The sequence below is a fragment of the Ammospiza caudacuta genome, chromosome 3 (assembly GCF_027887145.1).
Source record: "Ammospiza caudacuta isolate bAmmCau1 chromosome 3, bAmmCau1.pri, whole genome shotgun sequence".
NCBI classification, from domain to species: Eukaryota; Metazoa; Chordata; class Aves; order Passeriformes; family Passerellidae; genus Ammospiza; species Ammospiza caudacuta.
In genome coordinates this window covers 5,702,509-5,721,792 of record NC_080595.1, presented here as the reverse complement: position 1 = coordinate 5,721,792, position 19,284 = coordinate 5,702,509, and the positions used below count along the sequence as shown (strand labels likewise).

At 47.5% G+C, this 19,284-nt stretch overlaps 1 protein-coding gene across 2 annotated transcripts in view; it reads left to right on the top strand.

Moving 5' to 3' along the window:
- Positions 1 to 1,206: 1,206 nt before the first annotated feature.
- Positions 1,207 to 19,284, top strand: part of ACSS1 (acyl-CoA synthetase short chain family member 1) — a 39,405-nt gene continuing 21,327 nt past the window's right edge. For both annotated transcript variants that reach the window (XM_058802766.1, XM_058802765.1), the window contains exons 1-5: positions 1,207 to 1,495; positions 5,061 to 5,157; positions 15,189 to 15,388; positions 16,533 to 16,708; positions 18,608 to 18,760. In XM_058802766.1, the coding sequence (XP_058658749.1) occupies positions 1,207 to 1,495; positions 5,061 to 5,157; positions 15,189 to 15,388; positions 16,533 to 16,708; positions 18,608 to 18,760 (915 nt within the window). The remainder of the gene's footprint in view (positions 1,496 to 5,060; positions 5,158 to 15,188; positions 15,389 to 16,532; positions 16,709 to 18,607; positions 18,761 to 19,284) is intronic.

Here is a 19,284-nt window from a genome sequence, read left to right as displayed (position 1 = left end):
TGTGTGTGGGGTGTCCCTGAGTGCCGGGTGTCCCTGGTTGCGGGGTGCTCCCGGGGGTGTGTGTGGGGTGTCCCTGAGTGCCGGGTGTCCCTGTTTGCAGGGTGCTCCCAGGGGTGTGTGTGGGGTGTCCCTGAGTGCCGGGTGTCCCTGTTTGCGGGGTGCTCCCGGGGGTGTGTGTGGGGTGTCCCTGAGTGCCGGGTGTCCCTGTTTGCGGGGTGCTCCCGGGGGTGTGTGTGGGGTGTCCCTGAGTGCCGGGTGTCCCTGTTTGCGGGGTGCTCCCGGGGGTGTGTGTGGGGTGTCCCTGAGTGCCGGGTGTCCCTGGTTGCGGGGTGCTCCCGGGGGTGTGTGTGGGGTGTCCCTGAGTGCCGGGTGTCCCTGGTTGCGGGGTGCTCCCGGGGGTGTGTGTGGGGTGTCCCTGAGTGCCGGGTGTCCCTGGTTGCGGGGTGCTCCCGGGGGTGTGTGTGGGGTGTCCCTGAGTGCCGGGTGTCCCTGGTTGCGGGGTGCTCCCGGGGGTGTGTGTGGGGTGTCCCTGAGTGCCGGGTGTCCCTGGTTGCGGGGTGCTCCCGGGGGTGTGTGTGGGGTGTCCCTGAGTGCCGGGTGTCCCTGGTTGCGGGGTGCTCCCGGGGGTGTGTGTGGGGTGTCCCTGAGTGCCGGGTGTCCCTGGTTGCGGGGTGCTCCCGGGGGTGTGTGTGGGGTGTCCCTGAGTGCCGGGTGTCCCTGGTTGCGGGGTGCTCCCGGGGGTGTGTGTGGGGTGTCCCTGAGTGCCGGGTGTCCCTGGTTGCGGGGTGCTCCCGGGGGTGTGTGTGGGGTGTCCCTGAGTGCCGGGTGTCCCTGGTTGCGGGGTGCTCCCGGGGGTGTGTGTGGGGTGTCCCTGAGTGCCGGGTGTCCCTGGTTGCGGGGTGCTCCCGGGGGTGTGTGTGGGGTGTCCCTGAGTGCCGGGTGTCCCTGGTTGCGGGGTGCTCCCGGGGGTGTGTGTGGGGTGTCCCTGAGTGCCGGGTGTCCCTGGTTGCGGGGTGCTCCCGGGGGTGTGTGCGGGGTGCGGCGCTCCCGTTGCCGCCCCGCCGGGGCAGCCCCTCCCCGCAGGCGGTCTCTCCCTCTCTCTCTCTCTCTCTCTCTCTCTCTGTATTTCTCTCTCTCTCGCCCGTTCGGTCGTTCCCCTCGCTCTCCCGGTCCGGCCGGGCGCGGCGGGGACAGCGCTGTGTCCCCATGGCGCTGGCGGCCGCCCGAGCGCGGACTCTGCGCGCCCTCAGCCGCCCGCGCCCCCCGGTGCCGGTGCCGTCCCGGAGCCGCTGCAGCCCGGCGGGGGCTCCCGGGGCGCTGCCGCCCGGCGGGTACCGGGCCTGGCGGGAGCGGGCGGCCCGCGACCCCGCCGGGTTCTGGGCGGACGTGGCGCGGGGCTGGCTGCGCTGGGACAGTCCCTTCCACACGGCCTGGCAGCCCGGCGACACCGCCGGCTCCGCCCGCTGGTTCCTCGGCGGCCGCCTTAACGTCTCGGGTAAGGGGTCCCGGCCGCGCAGCCCCCGCCGCGCTGGACGGGAGGCGTCCCCTCCCTGCGGGGAGAAGTTTCGCCATCGCCCGTCTTTGGGGGTGAAAATGAGGATTTCGGTTGGGCGGCGCTGAGGGGAAACAAGCCAGGAATTGCGAAATGCTGTTAGCGGGGAGAAAATCCGAAGCCGGGATAACCCTGGCTAAGCCTCTTGGCCGGGCGCTGCCTCGCCCTTCGACCTGCGGGATGCCCAGTCTGGGCTCCGCCCGGCCCCGTGGTGGCTCAACATGATCCACAGGTGGGGAACGGTCCCAGGCTTTTATGGCAGAAGCTGCAGGGATGTTTTTTGTTTGTTTGGGGTTTTGGTTTTTTTGTTTGTTTGTTTGTTTTTGTTTGGGTTTTTTTTTTTTTTTGGTTTTTTTTTAAACAAGGATCTCGGTATTTTCCTCCAATGTCACCACTCAACATGAAACAAGAGTAAAATTTCCCTGCCTGCCTTTGAGTTTTATCCATGCCATGTCTTGCCCTGAAGGCTCTTGTGTCCTCTGGCTGTGCTTCATCTGCTGGGAGCGAGCTCCATCTCTATCCAGGGTACCACGCAGTGGTGATGGCTTTTAACAGGGATGAACATTTCTGACCTTCATTTCCCGTTCCTCGTTCAGTAGTGCGGTAACTGTAACATCTCTGGCCACTTTTTTTTACAACCAAAAGAGAAAACCCTCCTCAGGTCTTTCAGAGAGCATAAGAGAGTGTTTCCTCCCAGGGAATGATGCCCAGCAGTGGATCCCAAGCTTTTGGAGATGTGTGTGCAGCCCTGTGCCCAGCACCCAGCAATCAGAGGATTTTAGCCAGAGCTTTGTTGGCATTAATTCCTGTTGAAAGGAAGATCTTGTCTGAGCACAGCCTGTCAGGGATCTGTTTCTTTCCTCTCTAGAGTGGGATCAACACTTTCTTCTGGATCCCGTGTCAGATCTTTGATATCCAGATATTGCTTGGCCTTGGGTCTGGTTCCTCAGCAGGCAGAAAATGCCACTCAGGTTTTGGGTTTTTTTCCATACACAAAAGAAAATCATAGACCTTTGAAACAGATGCACAGAAGGAAACAGGTTTGCTGTTGCTGGTTTTGTTTTCAAGGGTGGTGAAGGCAGTGTGGGGAGCACAGGAAGTGGGATTTTTTCAGTACTTTGCCACAGCCAAGTTTTTCTGTTAGGAGACTCTGGTTTTGTCCTTTCACCTCTTGATTTGAACACTGCCTGTGCAGAAACATGGCAGCAATTCAGGTCCCTGATCCAGAACATCCTCTGTGCACGTCTCCCAGCACAGCTGAACCATGAGCAACTGAGTCATCTGATGCTCTTTGCTTGGGGGCCCTTGCAGAAGGATTCTGGGGACCTCTGAGCTTCAGAGCTTCTGGGTTTCTTGCACTGTGGCTCATGGCCAGGAGAATAACCTGGCAAACTACTGCATTTCCCACCAGGACACATTCTCAGGAGCTTGTCTTACTGAGATTTAATTGTTTCTGAGCAGTCAAGGAAGCAAGAAAATGTATGGAGAAACCACTAGGGTGTAGTAGTAAGGGGAAGGTCACTAAATTGTATTTTGTAAAATGAGCAAAAGGCTCATGTAAGCCTAAGATCAGGAAGGAAATAATAGCACTTGGCTCTGGTTCACCTGTTCATTCTCACTGAGCACAGGGCTAAATCTCCCACTTGGCTCAGCCAGGGCTTTCTGCAGCAGAAATTCCCTCTGAAGGCCAGTCTGAGGAAGAAAAGTTGTTTGGGCAATGAAATCCATTTTGTGCTTCAGTGTAGTGTGAAGCTGTGAGGATCTTGGAGGTGGGAGCTGCTGCCTGTTGTGGACCCAGCCCACAGCAATGGACGCAGGCAGAGGAAACCAGTGTAAAACTGCTTAAAAAATTCCCCACCAGAGCTCTTGTCTGTGACCGTGGTCACAGGGGCTCTTGAATGAGGGAAGAGACGAGAATGTTGACTCCATGTTCAGAAGGCTTGATTTATTTTTTTATTATATATATATAAAACATTATAACTATACTAAAAAGAAATAGAAAGGAAAAGGTTTCCTCAGAAGCTAGCTAAGCTAAGAATAAAATAGAAAGAATGATAACAAAGGCAGCTCTCTCTGACTCTGTCCGAGATAGCTCGGTCCTTGATTGGCCATTAATTATAAACATTCAAGATGGCCCAATCAAGAATCCACCTGTTGCATTCCACAGCAGCGGATAACCATTGTTTACATTCTTTTTCTGGGGCCTCAGCTTCCCAAAGGGAAAATCCCAAAGAAAGGATTTTTAGTGAAAAAGATGTCTGCGACACTTGTCCTCTTGTATCTTATTAGGATGGCTTAAGAAATGGCTTTGTCTTATTTTTATAGTACTGCTGCAGGGTTTTGCATTAAAAATAAAAGACTTTAAACAGCTGAAAAATGGTTTTAAAATTTTTTGAGACCAACACTTGGTCTTGCAGTGAAATGTGTTAAATTCTGAGGAATTTCTTTCTCTGTACACCTTTAGGGGCTCATTCCCACCCCGTGTGATGGCGTGATCACAGAGCAGCCAAAGCTACTACAGCACACAGCTTTTTAAAATTTATCTGGGAAAATGAAATCCTTTCCCATTAGCATTCATATTTCCAGGAAATATGATCTGAAATCCAGCAATTTTCAAAAGGGGTTTTCTCTGTGTTATACAGCAGTGTCTCTGACTAGTTGCATATTGAAATAAAGTAACTGCCTTTGAAATATTGCAATGCAATAAGTGTCATATAGGCTTGGAATTAATATTTAACAAGGATCTTCTCTAAATATCAGGCAATTTGCTAGTGGACATGCAGGCAGGTTTCTTTTCTTTGGATACTATAAATTTCTTCAGGTTGGGTGCTCTCCCTAAGTCCTCCATTTCAAGTTGCTGAGGGGGAGAGATGCACCTTTAAAAGGGAATTTTGTACCTTTAAGTTTTAGGAGGTGGAATACACAGCCTGAGACACATTAATCTTTCCCATGGGTCTGAAAATTTGTAGATGTCTGAACTCTGAGTTTACCACAGATCCCACAGTTTTAGACATTTTCAGTTAGCTGAGGTTCAGCTCTTTGTTATACCCTGGGACAAAAATGTTTCACATGAGCTTTAATTAGAAAATGCAAATGGTGCAATGCTAAATATGCCAGCTGGGGAAGACTGTCCGAGTTCTGTAGTGAAATGCTGCTCTGGGGAGCAAAAACATCAAAAGGGTATCTTGCCTTTGTGCTGCTGGGAGCAGGGGAAGGATTTGGGCTGGCTGAATTGAGCCATGAATTCAGCCCATGTCTGGATTTGCCATGGCCTCTCATGGGTATCCATCTCTAAGGCCACTGTGCCAATTAAGTGTAGAATTTGTTGTATAGCTTTACTGGAGCTGCAAATGCTCCCAATTCCTCTGTTACACATTAGTGTGTGTCTAGCAACCCAAAAACTGATGTTTCATCTTCTATTTTCTTGCTGTTGCACTTGACCAAGCTAGGTTTACAAAGCACCTTTCCTCTGCTCAGGCTTTGTTTAAACCTTTGGGTTTTTTTACAGTAAATTGCTTGGATCAGCACGTCGAAAAGTCTCCAAACAGAGTGGCTTTGATTTGGGAGAGAGATGAACCTGGCACTGCAGTGCATGTCACATACAGGTATGGCACCTTCTCACTATGCCTGGAAATGGGATTTTTTCACCTGCCAGTTTCCTTTTTGCTTGCTGGAGATACACATGGGAAAATTTCTGTGATTAACTTCTGGTTTCAGCAGAGTAGAAAACGTCTTGGTGCAAACATCTTGAGTTGATGGTCAACAGCTTGACGCTGAGCCCTGGCTGGAGGGGATTTTAAGCTCTCCACGTTTCTCTTTCCCATCCTCAGTGCAGTTTGGAGCAACCTTGGGGCTGCTCTGAGTGGCACTGACTTGTGAGGCCTCACTTGGAGTACTGTATCCAGTTCTGGGCCCCTCACTTTAAGAGGGACGTTGAGTTACTTGAGCGTGTCCAGAGGAGAGCAACGAAACTAATAAGGGGCTTGGAACACAAGCCATATGAAGAGCGACTGAGGGAGCTGGGGTTGTTCAGCCTGGAGAAAAGGAGACTAAGGGGTGACCTCATCGCTCTCTACAACTTCCTGAAGGGTGGCTGTGGTGAGCTGGGGGTCGGCCTCTTTCTCCGGGCGACAACGGATAGAACAAGAGGACACAGTCTCAAGTTGCGTCAAGCTAGATGTAAGTTAGAAGTAAGAAGGAAATACTTCACAGAAAGAGTGGTCAGAAACTGGAATCATTTACCCAGTGAGGTGGTAGAGTCATCATCCCTTGAAGAATTTAAAAAAAGACTGGATGTGGCACTTGCTGCCATGATCTAGCTGAACAGTTAGAACATCGGCTGGACTAGATGATCTTATAGGTCTCTTCCAGTCTTGAAAATTCTGTGATTCTGTGATTCTGTGATTCTGTGATTGATGCTACAGATTGCAGGGTTTGTTAGAACATGGCAGGTTTAAGCATATTTCTTCTTGCTATGTGCCCTCATTTAGGAGACAGTCCTGCCTTTTTTTACATCATCTCTGTCTCAAGTGAGATTTAAATGTTTCCCAGACTTGTGTGTTCCTCAGTGCATGTTTTTGAATCTCAGGGAGCCAGATGTTTGTTCTGTTGGATCAGAAAGCAGAGGAGATGAAGAATGTCCCTGGCATCAGACCTTTACAGAATGTTTGCTGGAGCTTGTTGGGATTCCTAGAGCTCCTTGGGTCTGAATAGGTTCTAGTGGTCTGATTCATCTCCAAAATTTATGAAAGCTCCTGGAAACATTATTCATTCGAGTGAGGAAAGTGGTCAGCAGGGAGGAGTGGGAGTGAAAATAACTTTGAGAGGTTAGTGCTCCATGCAACAGAAATAAACACTGTCTGATCTAAATCTGTGAGAGGAGTGCATTGGTTTTAATCACGGTATTGTTGTTTGGCAGGGTGTTTAGGCCTGTTATGACATAAATATGTGATAATGAGCTGGGCAGCTTGGCTAAGTGCTTTTGCATTTTGCCATTCTGGTGGTAAACGTGGAGATGGAACCTGAGGTTTTTCCTTGAGTTTATGTATGTTTTTCTCCCAGGTTTGTGCACTTTTACCTCTCTCTTTATGCCTCAGGCATGCACACTAGGGGTAGGCAAGAGGTGACAATTGTGCTCAGATCAACCTGATAAGAGAAGCAGCCCAACAGACAGCACAGCCTCATCCAAGGCGACTCTAACCTTCCCCTCAGTCTGATACTTGAAATGTACTGTGCTGCTGCAGACACTCAAACACTTATCTGCAATCTCTGGAGACAAGGGACAGCTTTTTTGAACTGCAACAGGACTGGTTTTTTTCCCTGGCCATGCCCAAGCTGGGCATTTGGAATAAAGTATTTTTTCAGCCTGTGGAATTGTGATTGCTGTGACATGAAGACAAGAACCCATATCTAAAAACTGAACCCTTCTTTGTGCAGCCTTACACAGAGTAACTGGTACCAGAAAGGAGAAAGATGTATTGGCAATCTCTATTTTCAAACTTCTGCCTGTATTTGAGAGCCATTTTTCTGTTTCTGCCTGATACTCTGGGTCAGGTGTGACTGCATTTGAGTTTCTCAAGAGACTTTGGTCCTACCTCGTGGTAAGACAGGTCACTCAGTTCTCTGCTTATCTCATTAAGGCAGGGATAGCTTTGTTGAAAACAGCAATACCCTATGAGTATTTTGCCTTTTCTGTGGTCTTTGGGCTGCATTTTTACAGGTTTTAAATGGGTCAGGAGGGCTCAGTTGAAAGCCTTTTGCAGTAGTGCCTTATTTGAGCTGGAAATTTTGTGAGGGAAAGCCCATCAGGGAAGGAGGTGGCCCAGGAGCTGGGATGCTGGTGGTCCTTGGTGAGCCTTCTGCAGCACATCAGCCTCAGTGGAAAGGGGGAATGAGAGGGATGCTGGACATGTCTTGGCAGAAGAGAGATGCCCCTTTCCTTAGGATCTGGATGCTCTGTTAATGGCACAGCAGCCTCAGAGTGTGAAAAACGCCAATCACTTGTTTTTAAAATTTTAAAAGTTTAATCGTAATAAAATGGTTATAAAAATAGGAATAATTAGAGTAATAACAATTTGGACAAATTGAATTAGGACAATATGAGACAATAACTACAAAGAGTTACAGACATCCGGGTACCTTTTTCTGGGCAGCACGAGCCCGAAAAAGGACCCACGTTAACAGAGGATTAACCCTTAAAAGAAACAGCCTGTTGCATATTCATACACCTCATCCATGATGCATAAATTCTATTCAAATACAGGATTCTGTCTGGGCAGTGTCAGCTTCTTCCTCTGAATCCTGACAACGCCTTCAAGGCGGGAAGAAGTTCATTTCTTCTGCTAAGAGGGCAATAACTTCTCTTTCTCTGAAAAACTGAGGTGTCCTGTGGCTGCTATTTTGCTGCAAGTCCTTTCTTTAAAAAAGTATCCTACATAGCATAGTTTCTATTTTAACAATTTTTATAACCTAAAACTATATTTAACACAGTACTTAAGAGAATTAATACAGCATTACTTTGTAACACAACACCTATAATATTTATTTTAATATTTGCAAAAAGCCAATCATAAAATACATGCATTTTTCAAGCACTTTAGGAAAACAAAGACTTTAATTTGGGCACTGCCTCATGGACCAGCTTTGAGTAAGGTCGTGGATTCAGCTGGGAGAGAGCTGTCCAGGGCTTATGTGCAACATACTGCAAGGCACCAGTTTTCTGCATTATCTGCTTTGCAAAGCCTGCTGCTGTGAGCTGCTTCTCCTCAGAGATAAGCCCTGGGCAACACAATGAAAGATGCAGCTGCTGGCCTGGTTCTCTGCCTTCTCCTCAGGGGAGTTGTCAGGGACAAGAAAACAGCTGAGTGCTGGCCTTGTTCCCATCACAGCCTGCAAAGGAAGAAGGTGGATGTGCAGGAAAAGGGCTGGAACAGGCTTTCTCCTCCCTGAGGAAGGGAAAAACCTTCATCAGTGGGTTGTGCTCTGTGACAGTGTTCACAGGGGTCTTATGTTGAGGGAAGAGACGAGGACCTGACTCTGTATTTTAGAAGGCTTGATTTATTATTTTATTATATATATTACATTAAAACTATACTAAAAGAATAGAAGAAAAGGTTCTCTTCAGAAGGCTAGCTAAGTTAAGAATAGAAAGGAATGAATAATAAAGGTTTGTGGCTTGGACAGAGAGCAGAGCCAGCTGGGCTGTGATTGGCCATTAATTATAAACATCTAAGATGGGCCAATCACAGATCCACCTGTTGCATTCCACAGCAGCAGATAACCATTGTTTACATTTTGTTCCTGAGGCCTCTCAGCTTCTCAGGAGGAAAAAATCCTAAGGAAAGGATTTTCCATAAAAGATGTGTGCGACAGTCCTCCATGCACTGGCTGGAAACACAGCTGCCCTGAAAGTGCTGTCCCAGCTGGCTCATCCTTGGCAGAAATAAAGCCTCAGTTTGCCTCCACTGTGGGCAAGGAGCTGGTGGGCTGTGCTGTCAGTCAGCCCACATCCCTGTCAGCAAGGTGGGTTGTGTTTGTGCAGCAGAGTCCAAGTGCTGTGTGCTAGGGAAGGAATCCAAACATCTGCTGGTGGGCAAAGATACCCAAAGCCATGGGTGAAACATTTCACTTTTGCACCAGGAGATGGTGGCTGCCCTTACAAGTCCAGTTGTGAGTTTGTCCTGTCTCTCTAGCTGATGCAGCTCAGCCTTTCAGGAAAAAAAAAAAAAAAAAAGTTCACTGGCCATTTTTGCTTTTTCTTCCCTGTGGGTTTCATTTCTGTCAAGTAGAAATTTAGCTGAGTTTCAAATCTTCCCTGGTTTTGAATGAGTAGCCAGGAGACTTGGTTTTTTACTGCTTTGTAACAACAGGGAATACAACCCTCTTGGGCTTTGGTGGCTGCAGTCAGCAAAGTGGGGACAGATCATGCAAATCAGTTTTTGAGAGGCTCTCTGGCTCTCCAGAGGCTGAGCCACCAAAAACTCATTGCTGGGACAGTGGCTTAGCAGCACTGTGGTGCTGTGAGCTGGCAGCTGAATTTATTGTCAGAAGGGTCCAGCCAGACCAGGAGTGTTTTGTCCTGCTCTGTGGATGTTGTCAGGGCTTTTGAAACCTTGCAGAGGAATTCCCCAGTGCATTGCTGAGCTGGGTTTTTAAAGGTTCTGTGCCTTCCAGAAGCAGGTGGTGTTGGTGGCCAGAGCTGTTGGGTTGCGGCCTCTGTAAATTCAATGACAGGATGTGTTGAAGACAGCAGCTGAAGTTATGCCAGCCCTCCCCCTGTCTGACATGGGGCTGTTTATTCTCTCTGGTGCTCCCTGGTTTACCATGGTCTCTACAGTTTATCCACCTGTGACCCAGTGGATCTGCAGAATCCCATGGCTGTTGTCAGTGGGAGCTGTGGGAAGTGGGCACCAGAATGCATTAGGTAACCTGTTTTTCAAAAGGGTTGCAGGAATCAGTTTATTTCCTAGAACCATAGTTTGGATTAGGCTGAAACTGTTTGAAAATTCAGGTGTCCAGAGTGGGCATCAGAGCACAACTGCCCAGCCTTCCTGCAGATATCCTGAACCCAAGGCAAGGGAAACCTCTTGTTACCTTTTTCAGGTGAGAATGTGAAAAATCCATGAGCTGTCTTGGATGGGGAAAGCTGCAAGCCTGGGAAATATTTACTTGTCCACTTTCTCAAAAGAAGGGTGATCACTTTGGTGCAGAAAATGTTGCTACCAGAGGGAGAATTCAAAATGCAAAATACAAAGTAGGGAGGGAGGAAAGCTAAAGGAGCAGAAATCAGGTAGGTGGGAGGGAAGTGGTTGGACATCTTCATGAGCAACATGACAGCTATGCCTTTAAAAATGGATTCCTCAGCCTGAGCTAAAATAGATGGAATTGTATTAGAGATCACAGTGAAGACTGTAGCTGGAAGCCATGGTGGTGCTTGCCATTGGCAGCAAAACTCTTTTCCAGAGCTGCCTTTGTAAGTTGAGGTTGCAAGTAAATTTTGCCCAGGCTTGCAGCTTTCCCCATCCAAGACAGCTCATGGATTTTTCACTTTCTCACCTGAAAAAGGTTACAAGGAGTTTCCTCTGCCTTGGGTTCAGGATATCTGCAGGAAGGCTGGGCAGCTGTGCTCTGATGCCCACTTTGGACACTTGGCCTGAATTTTCAAACAGTTTCAGCCTAATCCAAACTATGGTTCCAGGAAATAAACTTGATTGCTGCAAGAAATTGTCAACCCAGCCTTTGTGCCATGACAGCAGAGAACATGGCTTGGGCTGAGGCTCTAAACCAGGTACTGTCAAAGCCTGTATATGGCATTGAATGCATTAAAAAAAAGTCTAGAATCATTTTGCAAGAGGCTGCTTCCCAAAGAAAGTCTTGCTGCAATTTTTTGTTTTTATGTAAAAGGACCTGACTTCCTTTTTTTAGAAAGCTGTATGCTGTCTTGCTGTGGCAAAAGACTTCTTACTGGAGTGCTGTTTGTGCAAAGCATCCCTGAAATGCGTCAGAGAAGGGCCACGTGGTGCTGATGGCTTTTACAGAACTTGTTCCAGACACTGCACTGAGCAGTGGGCTCTGGGAGCTGTGCCTGGGGAGTGATCTGGGAGAAATGTGGTCTGTCAGTTCCTGAACAGAGATGTGAGGACAGGGAGAGGAGTGCTGTCTGTTGGATTAAACAGAAGGGCTGGCTGAGCAATGATGTGCTGGCTCTGTTGGAGGGCCAGCCTTGTAGGTCTTGTGCTGTGGTAGCTGAGGAGATGCCTGCAGTGTGAGTGGTGGGTCTGGAACACAACAGGCTCAAAGTCTTATCTATGAACAAAATGGAAGCACACCTTATAGAGAGGGAAACAAAAGTTAATCATTAGTTTTAGCCCTTAACACTCAAATCCTAAATCATACAGAAAGAAATAGGCCCTGTTGGTCATCACTGATCCCCACATTTGTCCAGCAGCAGGTCCACATGTCTCTTTCTGTCCTTTGTGTTCATTAATGCCTCTGCCACTGTCCTGGCTTGCTTTGTTCTAAATGCACAGACTGGATCTCTTGCTCTTTCTCCTTAGCAAATGATCTCCCCTTCTGCTTGCTGCTTCTCCCTTTCTCCTCTCTGCTCTGACACTTGACCCACTGGAGCAGTGTTTTCCTGTCCAATTTGTTCTCTTATTTGCTCTCAGCTCTTACAATTTGCTTTTGCAGAGGATCCTCAGATTGTTGTTGCCATGAACTGACCCTGCGGTTTCTGTGTCAGGAGGGGCTGAGCACTTCCCTTGGCTTGCAGCACATTTCCTTCTCCTGCAGTGGCTCTGCTGAGATCCTCCTGCTGTCTGCCCTGCTTGCACAGAGCCTCCAGCACCTTCTGTGGGCTTTGTTCCTCTCTGCTGGTTGCTCCTGCCTCCCTCTGCTGGGTGCAGTGCCCTGCTCTGAGTGGCTGCACTGGGAATTCTCCCAGGGAATGCAGGCAGCAGGTGGATGTGCCATGCTGCCAACACCATTCCGGCCAGCATTCCATGGCATTGCCTCTGTGTCAGGGGTGGGTTTGAGGCTTTCAGTTACTCTTGGCTTGAACTGGAGAGCAAGCCTGACTTGCTGCCACAGGAGCCAAAAGACATCCCTGATGCTCAGGGGTTTGTGGATGTCTTTGTTGGAATCCTTGGCTTCACCTTTTCCTCACCTTTGTGTCCATTCCTCCATGTGCTGCAGCTCTGAGGGACCTCCAGGGCCTTTCTATCCCAGCATTACAAAGAAGAGGCAGATAGATCCATGGGTAAAGACTGATCCATGTTGTCTATCACCTTACTTACACAGGCTCATTAAGCAAATATCAAATTGGGGTTAATCATAAAAAACAATGAGAGCTTCTGCCATTGTGGTCACCAAATCCTGAATAAGCAAAAGGAACATGAGGAAACATGGAGTTGGTCAGAAAACAAACCTTAGCCAGAGATACTCTGGCATTTCTGTATAGGAGAAAGAGGCTGCAGCTCAGAAAGCACTTGAGTATTTTCCATTGCAGATAAGAAGTTTTCCTTTTACTTTCTCACAGCTGTCTCTCTGGGGCTGGTTTCCCTTCATGTGCTTTGTAGTTAAGCACCTTTTGTTTTGCCTCTTTGCTATTTATCCACACTGAAATTTTTCTTTAATGCAGCATCAGATAAATTCCAGACCAGAAAATGTGGCCTTTTAGGACAAACCAATGGTTGGGTGGGAATTCATTATTGCAGAGTTGCTCAGTTCATGAGCTCAGTAAAAGCAAAATAATAAATCTGACTGTGCACCTCCATGGTCATGAGGGGCTTGGCAAGAGGGGTTCAATGTTGTGCTTTTGAGTTTAGGCTGATCTTCCACTATAAGGGATTGGGGAGAATTCAGTCTGGGGTGCAGCTGCTCCATCCCTGCTTTCTGCAGGCTTGTGATCACCCTGCAGGGGCAGCTGTTACCAGAGAACTGGCACTGAACACGTCTGGCCACCTCTCTGAGTTCAGAAATGGACTCTTTACTTGATGATACAGGAATAGTCTTAGAATAAATAGAATAAATAATATAGAATAAATATAAATAATATAGAATAAATAGAATAAAAATATGCTGTGCCTTGGATTTGTCTCATTTTCCTTGTCTTCTCTCTTGGTGTAAGATAAGTTAAGGGGTGGACACTCCAAAAATTACTTATTCTCAGCTTATAGTTTTGATATTTCCAAAGCCGAGCACTTCAGCTTTTATTTCTGACTCGCAAATGTTTAAAAAAAGCAACAAAATATTTTTTGATGGTCCAGAAACAACTTTTCATTTTATTTGCAGCTTAGCCACCAGGTGAAAATTGGGGTTTTTTTGCTGCTATTGCCAGTTATGGAAGAAGAGGATACTTAAGATAAGGATTCATGCTTTACAGCTTACTAGGGAATGTAACCTTCTCCAAATTAATTTCTTTGTTAAAAGTTATGGGGGTCCCTGGTGGTATGGCTTAGAACCCCTCAGGGTTCACAGGTGGCAGGTTGATGAACATGCTGCAGGGTAAAGGTGTTTCTCTTCTCTGGGCCTTGGTACTCAGAGAGTTCCTGAGCCCAAAGGACAATTCCTGGCAGACCCTGAGCTGATGACTGGCACCAGAAGGAGAGCTCTGCTGCCCCTTGTCAGCACCTCCTCCCTTGGCATGAGACCTCTCCTCACCTGGCACAGTGTCCCTTGTTCCCAAAGCCCTTCCACTGCAGGCATACAGAGCTGTTCAGTCCATGGCAGCATCCTGGTCCCAGGTTTATTTTATTTATCCCCTGTGCAGGCATCAGAATAAGGGAACGTGCAAGCCCTTGCCCACAAAGTGCTTTTTCATTCCTCAGAGGAACATTTTTGCTATTGTCACCATGTCATAGCAGAGTCCCATGAAAAGAGACTTTGTTCCCGTTCTTGGTGTTCCTGAGTTTCTCTGTGCAAGGGTGGCAGCAGTACCTGTGTTCTGAAAGGCTCTTGGGCTGCAGGTGATCCAGCTTGGATGAGAATCTTGTACAATCTGCCCCTCATACAAGTCCCTCCAGAGTCCTCCTGTCTTTCCTCGTGCATGCAAATGTGTTGCTTACCCTTGCAATTTAAAGAGCAGCTCCTGCTAGAGGAGCACTCCCAGCTGTTGCCCCACTTCAACAGTGTGGCAAGTCTTTGGACAACACTTCCATTTCATCTTGTGTTTATCCCACTTGTGTTCCCAGTGGCTTCTGACTGGGTAAAAAAGGCATCAGGAGTGACTGAAATGAGCCCTGATTTCTGGAGTGTGAAAAATGCCAACCACTTGTTTTTAAAATTTTAAAAGTTTAATCGTAATAAAATGGTTATAAAAAAATAGTAATGCAATTAAAGTAATAACAATTTGGACAAATTGAATTAGGACAATATGAGACAATAACTACAAAGAGTTACTGATGTCCGGGTACCTTTTTCTGGGCAGCACGAGCCCGAAAAAGGACCCACGTTAACAGAGGATTAACCCTTAAAAGCAACAGCCTGTTGCATATTCATACACCTCATCCATGATGCATAAATTCCATTCAAACACAGGATTCTGTCTGGTCAGTGTCAGCTTCTTCCTCCGAATCCTAACAGCATCTTTGAGGTGGGAAGAAGTTCGTTTCTTCTGATAATGGAGCAATACATTCTCTTTCTCTGAAAGATTCAGGTGTCCTGTGGCTGCTATCTCACTGCCAGTCCTTTCTTTAAAAAAAGTATCCTACATAGCATAGTTTCTATTTTAACATTTTTTATAACCTAAAACTCTATTTAACACAGTACTTAAGAGAATTAATACAGCATTACTTTCTAGCACAACACATATAATATTCATTTTAATATTTGCAAAAAGCCAATCATAAAATACAGAACATACGTGCATTTTTCACAGGGAGGCAGCATGACAGCACCTGGCTTGCTGCCTGCTGTGGTCCCATTACAGCCTGGCAGCTCTGGACAGTGCCTGCAGCTCTCACTCCTGTCCATCTGCAGCAAGCACCACTCTGCCCTTTCTTTAAGATGCCCTGTACTGCTGAGATGAGGTGCAGAGGTGACCATGGAGCCTCACTCTGCCCAAGTTCCTCTTTTCTTTGCTCAGCCCCGTGTCAGTCAGGTTGTGCAGCCACACGACAGCGTTCCTTCTGTGCCACAGGGAACTTCAGGATCTGACTTGCCGCCTTGCCAACACCCTGAAGAAGTATGGGATCCAGAAAGGGGACAGGGTGGCCATCTACATGTCTGTGTCCCCGCTGTCGGTGGCTGCCATGCTGGCCTGTGCCAGGATTGGTGCCGTTCACACCGTGGTCTTCGCTGGATTCAGCGCCGAGTCCTTGGCTGGCAGGATCATGGACTGTGAGTAGATGCAGCCTGGGGAACAAACACCTCTGTTTCAGAGCTCCAGGCATGTCCCAGCCCTGTGTTTTCTTGGCAGGAAGAGTTTTCTTGGTTCATTCTCGCCTGGCAGGGCAGTTCACCCTCCCCTGCAGAGTGCAGTGAGGAGCCTTGTCCTGAGTGACACATGCAGTGTCCTCTGGCCTTGGAATATTAATAAATTGCTTAACATTCAGTGTGCACTGGGTTATTGCTTGACAGCAGTGAAACTGGAAGGAAAACCAGAGCTTAGGGATAGGGCCTGATTTGTTGTTTTGCAGTATAATTGCAGAGTTTCTTTGGTACTCTTGGACAGAACTAATTCTGCATTCTCAGCTGGGATCCTGTGATTTATGTACAGTACTGGAAGTGTTGGCAGCCTGCCCCGGCTCTGTGAGCCCTTCTACCAGCAGAATGAGCTGTTCTCAGCCCCAAAGTACTTGTACATTGTGATTAGGTAAAAAGTGATGCTAAAAATAGCAACAGAAGAGGGAAATAGCCAGTGGCTCATGTCCTAGCAGTCACACCAGTTTCTTTGTGGCTAATGTGAGAGAACAAGTTTTACAGAAATTGTCATGTTCTTTTCTTCTTTCCAGTGGAGTTGATCTGCAGAGAACAAGTGCATGTTTTAGTTACCCCTCACACAGGGAGCTGGGAAGAAGCTGCTCTGCATGCCAGCTTTGCCAGGCAGGGATGGATGGTTTAAACTGCAGTGAGTGACACTGAGCCTGGGTGTTGGGAAAGACTTCCTCACATTCCTGATAGGCTTTGGAGTGGACATTTTCCTCACATACATGATAGGCTTTGGAGTGGACTGCTGGGGAGAGGGTAGGGTAGATGCCACTGGCGTGTTTTAGGAAGATGGAAGGGATAGCTGTCAGGAGTGGTTCAGCTGAAGCAGACCCTGCCTTGGACTGGACAACCTATGGAGGTCCCAGCTACCCTTAATCTCTGTGTGTCTCAGGTGTTAAAGTGCTTTCATCAGTGACACTGACTGGTTTTTGACTGACAGCAGTTCTGAGTGTTTGTCACACATGTTGTTCTGTACATCACCCCCAAAGTATTGAAAGTTGGGTACTAGCCTGGAGGACAGGCTGGCATGTCTGCTAACTCTTTCTCTTTTTAGCTGGATGCAAAGCAGTTATCACATACAACCAAGGAGTCAGGGGAGGCCGGACCATAGAGCTGAAGGCAACTGTGGATGAAGCTGTGAAGAACTGTCCAAGCATCAAACATGTGTTTGTGGCTCAGAGGACTGATAACAAAGTCCACATGGGGGACCGTGATATTCCCCTTGAGGAGGTATGTTCTTGTTGGATAACTCCTTTCAGGTCTGAGTGTTGGCCAGGATAATCTTTCTCTCCATAAGTGCTTCTGGGACCTGAGTTCTGCTCCTTACAGCATCTTCATCCTCAAATGGACTGCCTGTATTTACAGCCTGCTAGGATTGTGACTCCAAGCAGCTCAATCTATGTCTGGTTTATCTCAGCATGGGCAGGGGCTCTGCTGCTCCATTTCACAAGTCCTGCAAACAGTGCTGAGATTTAGGGAGTGTTTCCTGAGACCCAGAGGCCATGGAGACCATCGTGGCTGTTGTTATTTTACTGTGTTCAGACACTCTGTTATGGATTGCATGTGCACTCAGAGTGGACACTGCTGAAAGGCAGTGCAGAAATAATGAAGTTCCTGGAGAGGCTTCATCCAGCCATGAGCAGTGTTGTGGCTGTCCCATGGTGGTAGAACAGTGATGGCTTGGAAATATTTAGAGCCTGTGCTTCCTGGGAAAGAGAACAGCCGTTGTTTTTATGTGTTTAGCTGGCACACATGGGATCCCAGCCTAATGCAGAAGTAGCTTTATCAGTTTGCTGGCAGAAGTAAACAGGAACTACTCATGCTAATAATGCCTGGAAAAAGCTAATCTGCTGGCAAGATAATTGCTCAAGAGTCTCTGTGCTGGTCACATGAGATAGGAAGAAGCAGTAGAGTAAGTTAAACAGAGAAGACAACCTTTACTCAGAAATTGTCTTGCTCCTTACTCCACAAAGGACGTTCTGATTGTTTTCCTAGGTCTGCAAACAGCCTGAGGTATTTTAGTGATCCAAGAGCTGAGCTCATCCCATTGTCAGTTTTGGGATCTGAAACAAAACAAGAATGAAACAGTTATTGGTGTTAACTGTCCTTGCTGATCTTTACAGCAGCTGTACTTTCCAGCTCTTGTGCAATGGCTTACTGCAAAATTTAAGCTCATGTTGTAATGGAGCATATGAGGATTTCATCTTTGTTTCAAAAACTGTCAACCTGAATTGGCAGTGCTGAAATGTCATGAGAAATACCTGAGATGAGCAGCAATGCTGTAACTCAGAGGCTAAGAATTACATTTTGTGAACTCTTCCTATTTTATTAAGCTTTGTTTGTCAGACACTTTTAAACAACTGGACCTGCTGATGGTAAGGTTCACTTGCAAGTACAGTGTGTTTACAGTGTATTCTCAAAAAAAGGCAGCTCCAAGAAATTCCTCCGAGGGGCCACCTAATAATTCTGGCAGGAATTATTCATCAGGACAGGACAGAGCTCAAGAGAGGCTCTGGCCCAGCAGGGCTTTGCATTCTTCCCTCCTGTGGGGGTGAGGAGAGCACCTCACCCAGCTAGCCAAACAGGGGAATGTAAAGAGAGTGACAGAGGCAGGAGAGTAAAGCACTCTTCTGCTGGGAAGAAAAATTAGAAGTTGAGGATGGACAGGACAGTCATCCACTGCTGGGGCCAGGGAAGGGAGGTGAACACACAGTTTAACTGCAGCACTGCAGATTTTACAGGAAAAGGAAAGTACTAACAATGCCCAGCTAGCCTTGCTGCTGCTGTCAAGTGTTTGCAGTCACATTTTGGATTTCTACCAGCAGCTTGCAAAGGCTTGAAATGTAAGCAGCTATGACTTACCATTTTTTCCCCAGAAATGTTATTTTATCTGGCCAGTTCTCCTTGACTTCTCTGCCCAGCAGAGGTACTGGTGGAAATATTAGATGCTGTGCTAGGAACCTTTCCACCAGGTGAGCCCATTTGAGCTGTGATACATCCATGGACATTTGTGAGAGGCAGCAGCAGGGGTGGCTCTTGTCCCTGGATGCTGTGGCCTTGCTTGCAGAGGGAGTGATGCTTGGCTCCATACAACCAGTCTTTCTGCCATAACTACGTTTTCTTTCTCAGGAGATGAGCAAGGCAGATTCCGTCTGCCCTCCAGAGAGCATGGACAGTGAAGATGTGCTCTTCATGCTGTACACCTCAGGCAGCACTGGGAAACCCAAAGGAATTGTTCACACCCAGGCTGGGTACCTGCTCTATGCTGCTCTCACACACAAGGTAACTCAGCTGCCCCCTCTGAGAAAGGTTCACTTGCCTCTTATCAGTGCTGACAAGGGACGAGTGCTGCATTCTCTGCTGGCTGCCCTGTTGGTTTATTGGTTGTAAACAAGCTGGAAAGCATCTGAGCTGTGTAATTAATCTTCAGGATTTGTTCTGAGCAATATGATACTATGCAAACCTGAACAAAGAATTATGAAAGCAAGGAAATGGCAGTGCTGCTCTTGCATTTAAAATGTGCCAATGTTGGCTGGCCAAAATTTGCAGCTGAGGAGATTCTGGAAAGAATCTTACTGGCATTGGTAATGTGGGTATTATTGTAGTATTTTGCATTGGGAAGATGCACTTTTTGATTTCAGAGAGGATCTGGACTCTTAAAACAGCCTCTTCACATAGTACGTGTTCTCTGAAGAACAAACATTGTATCTCTCCTCTTGGGGTTGCACTTCTGTTCTGCTTTTCTGGGTGATCTAGGGAAAATGTTTTAACCTCCTTTCTCATGAAAATGGAAAGAGTCAAGGCAC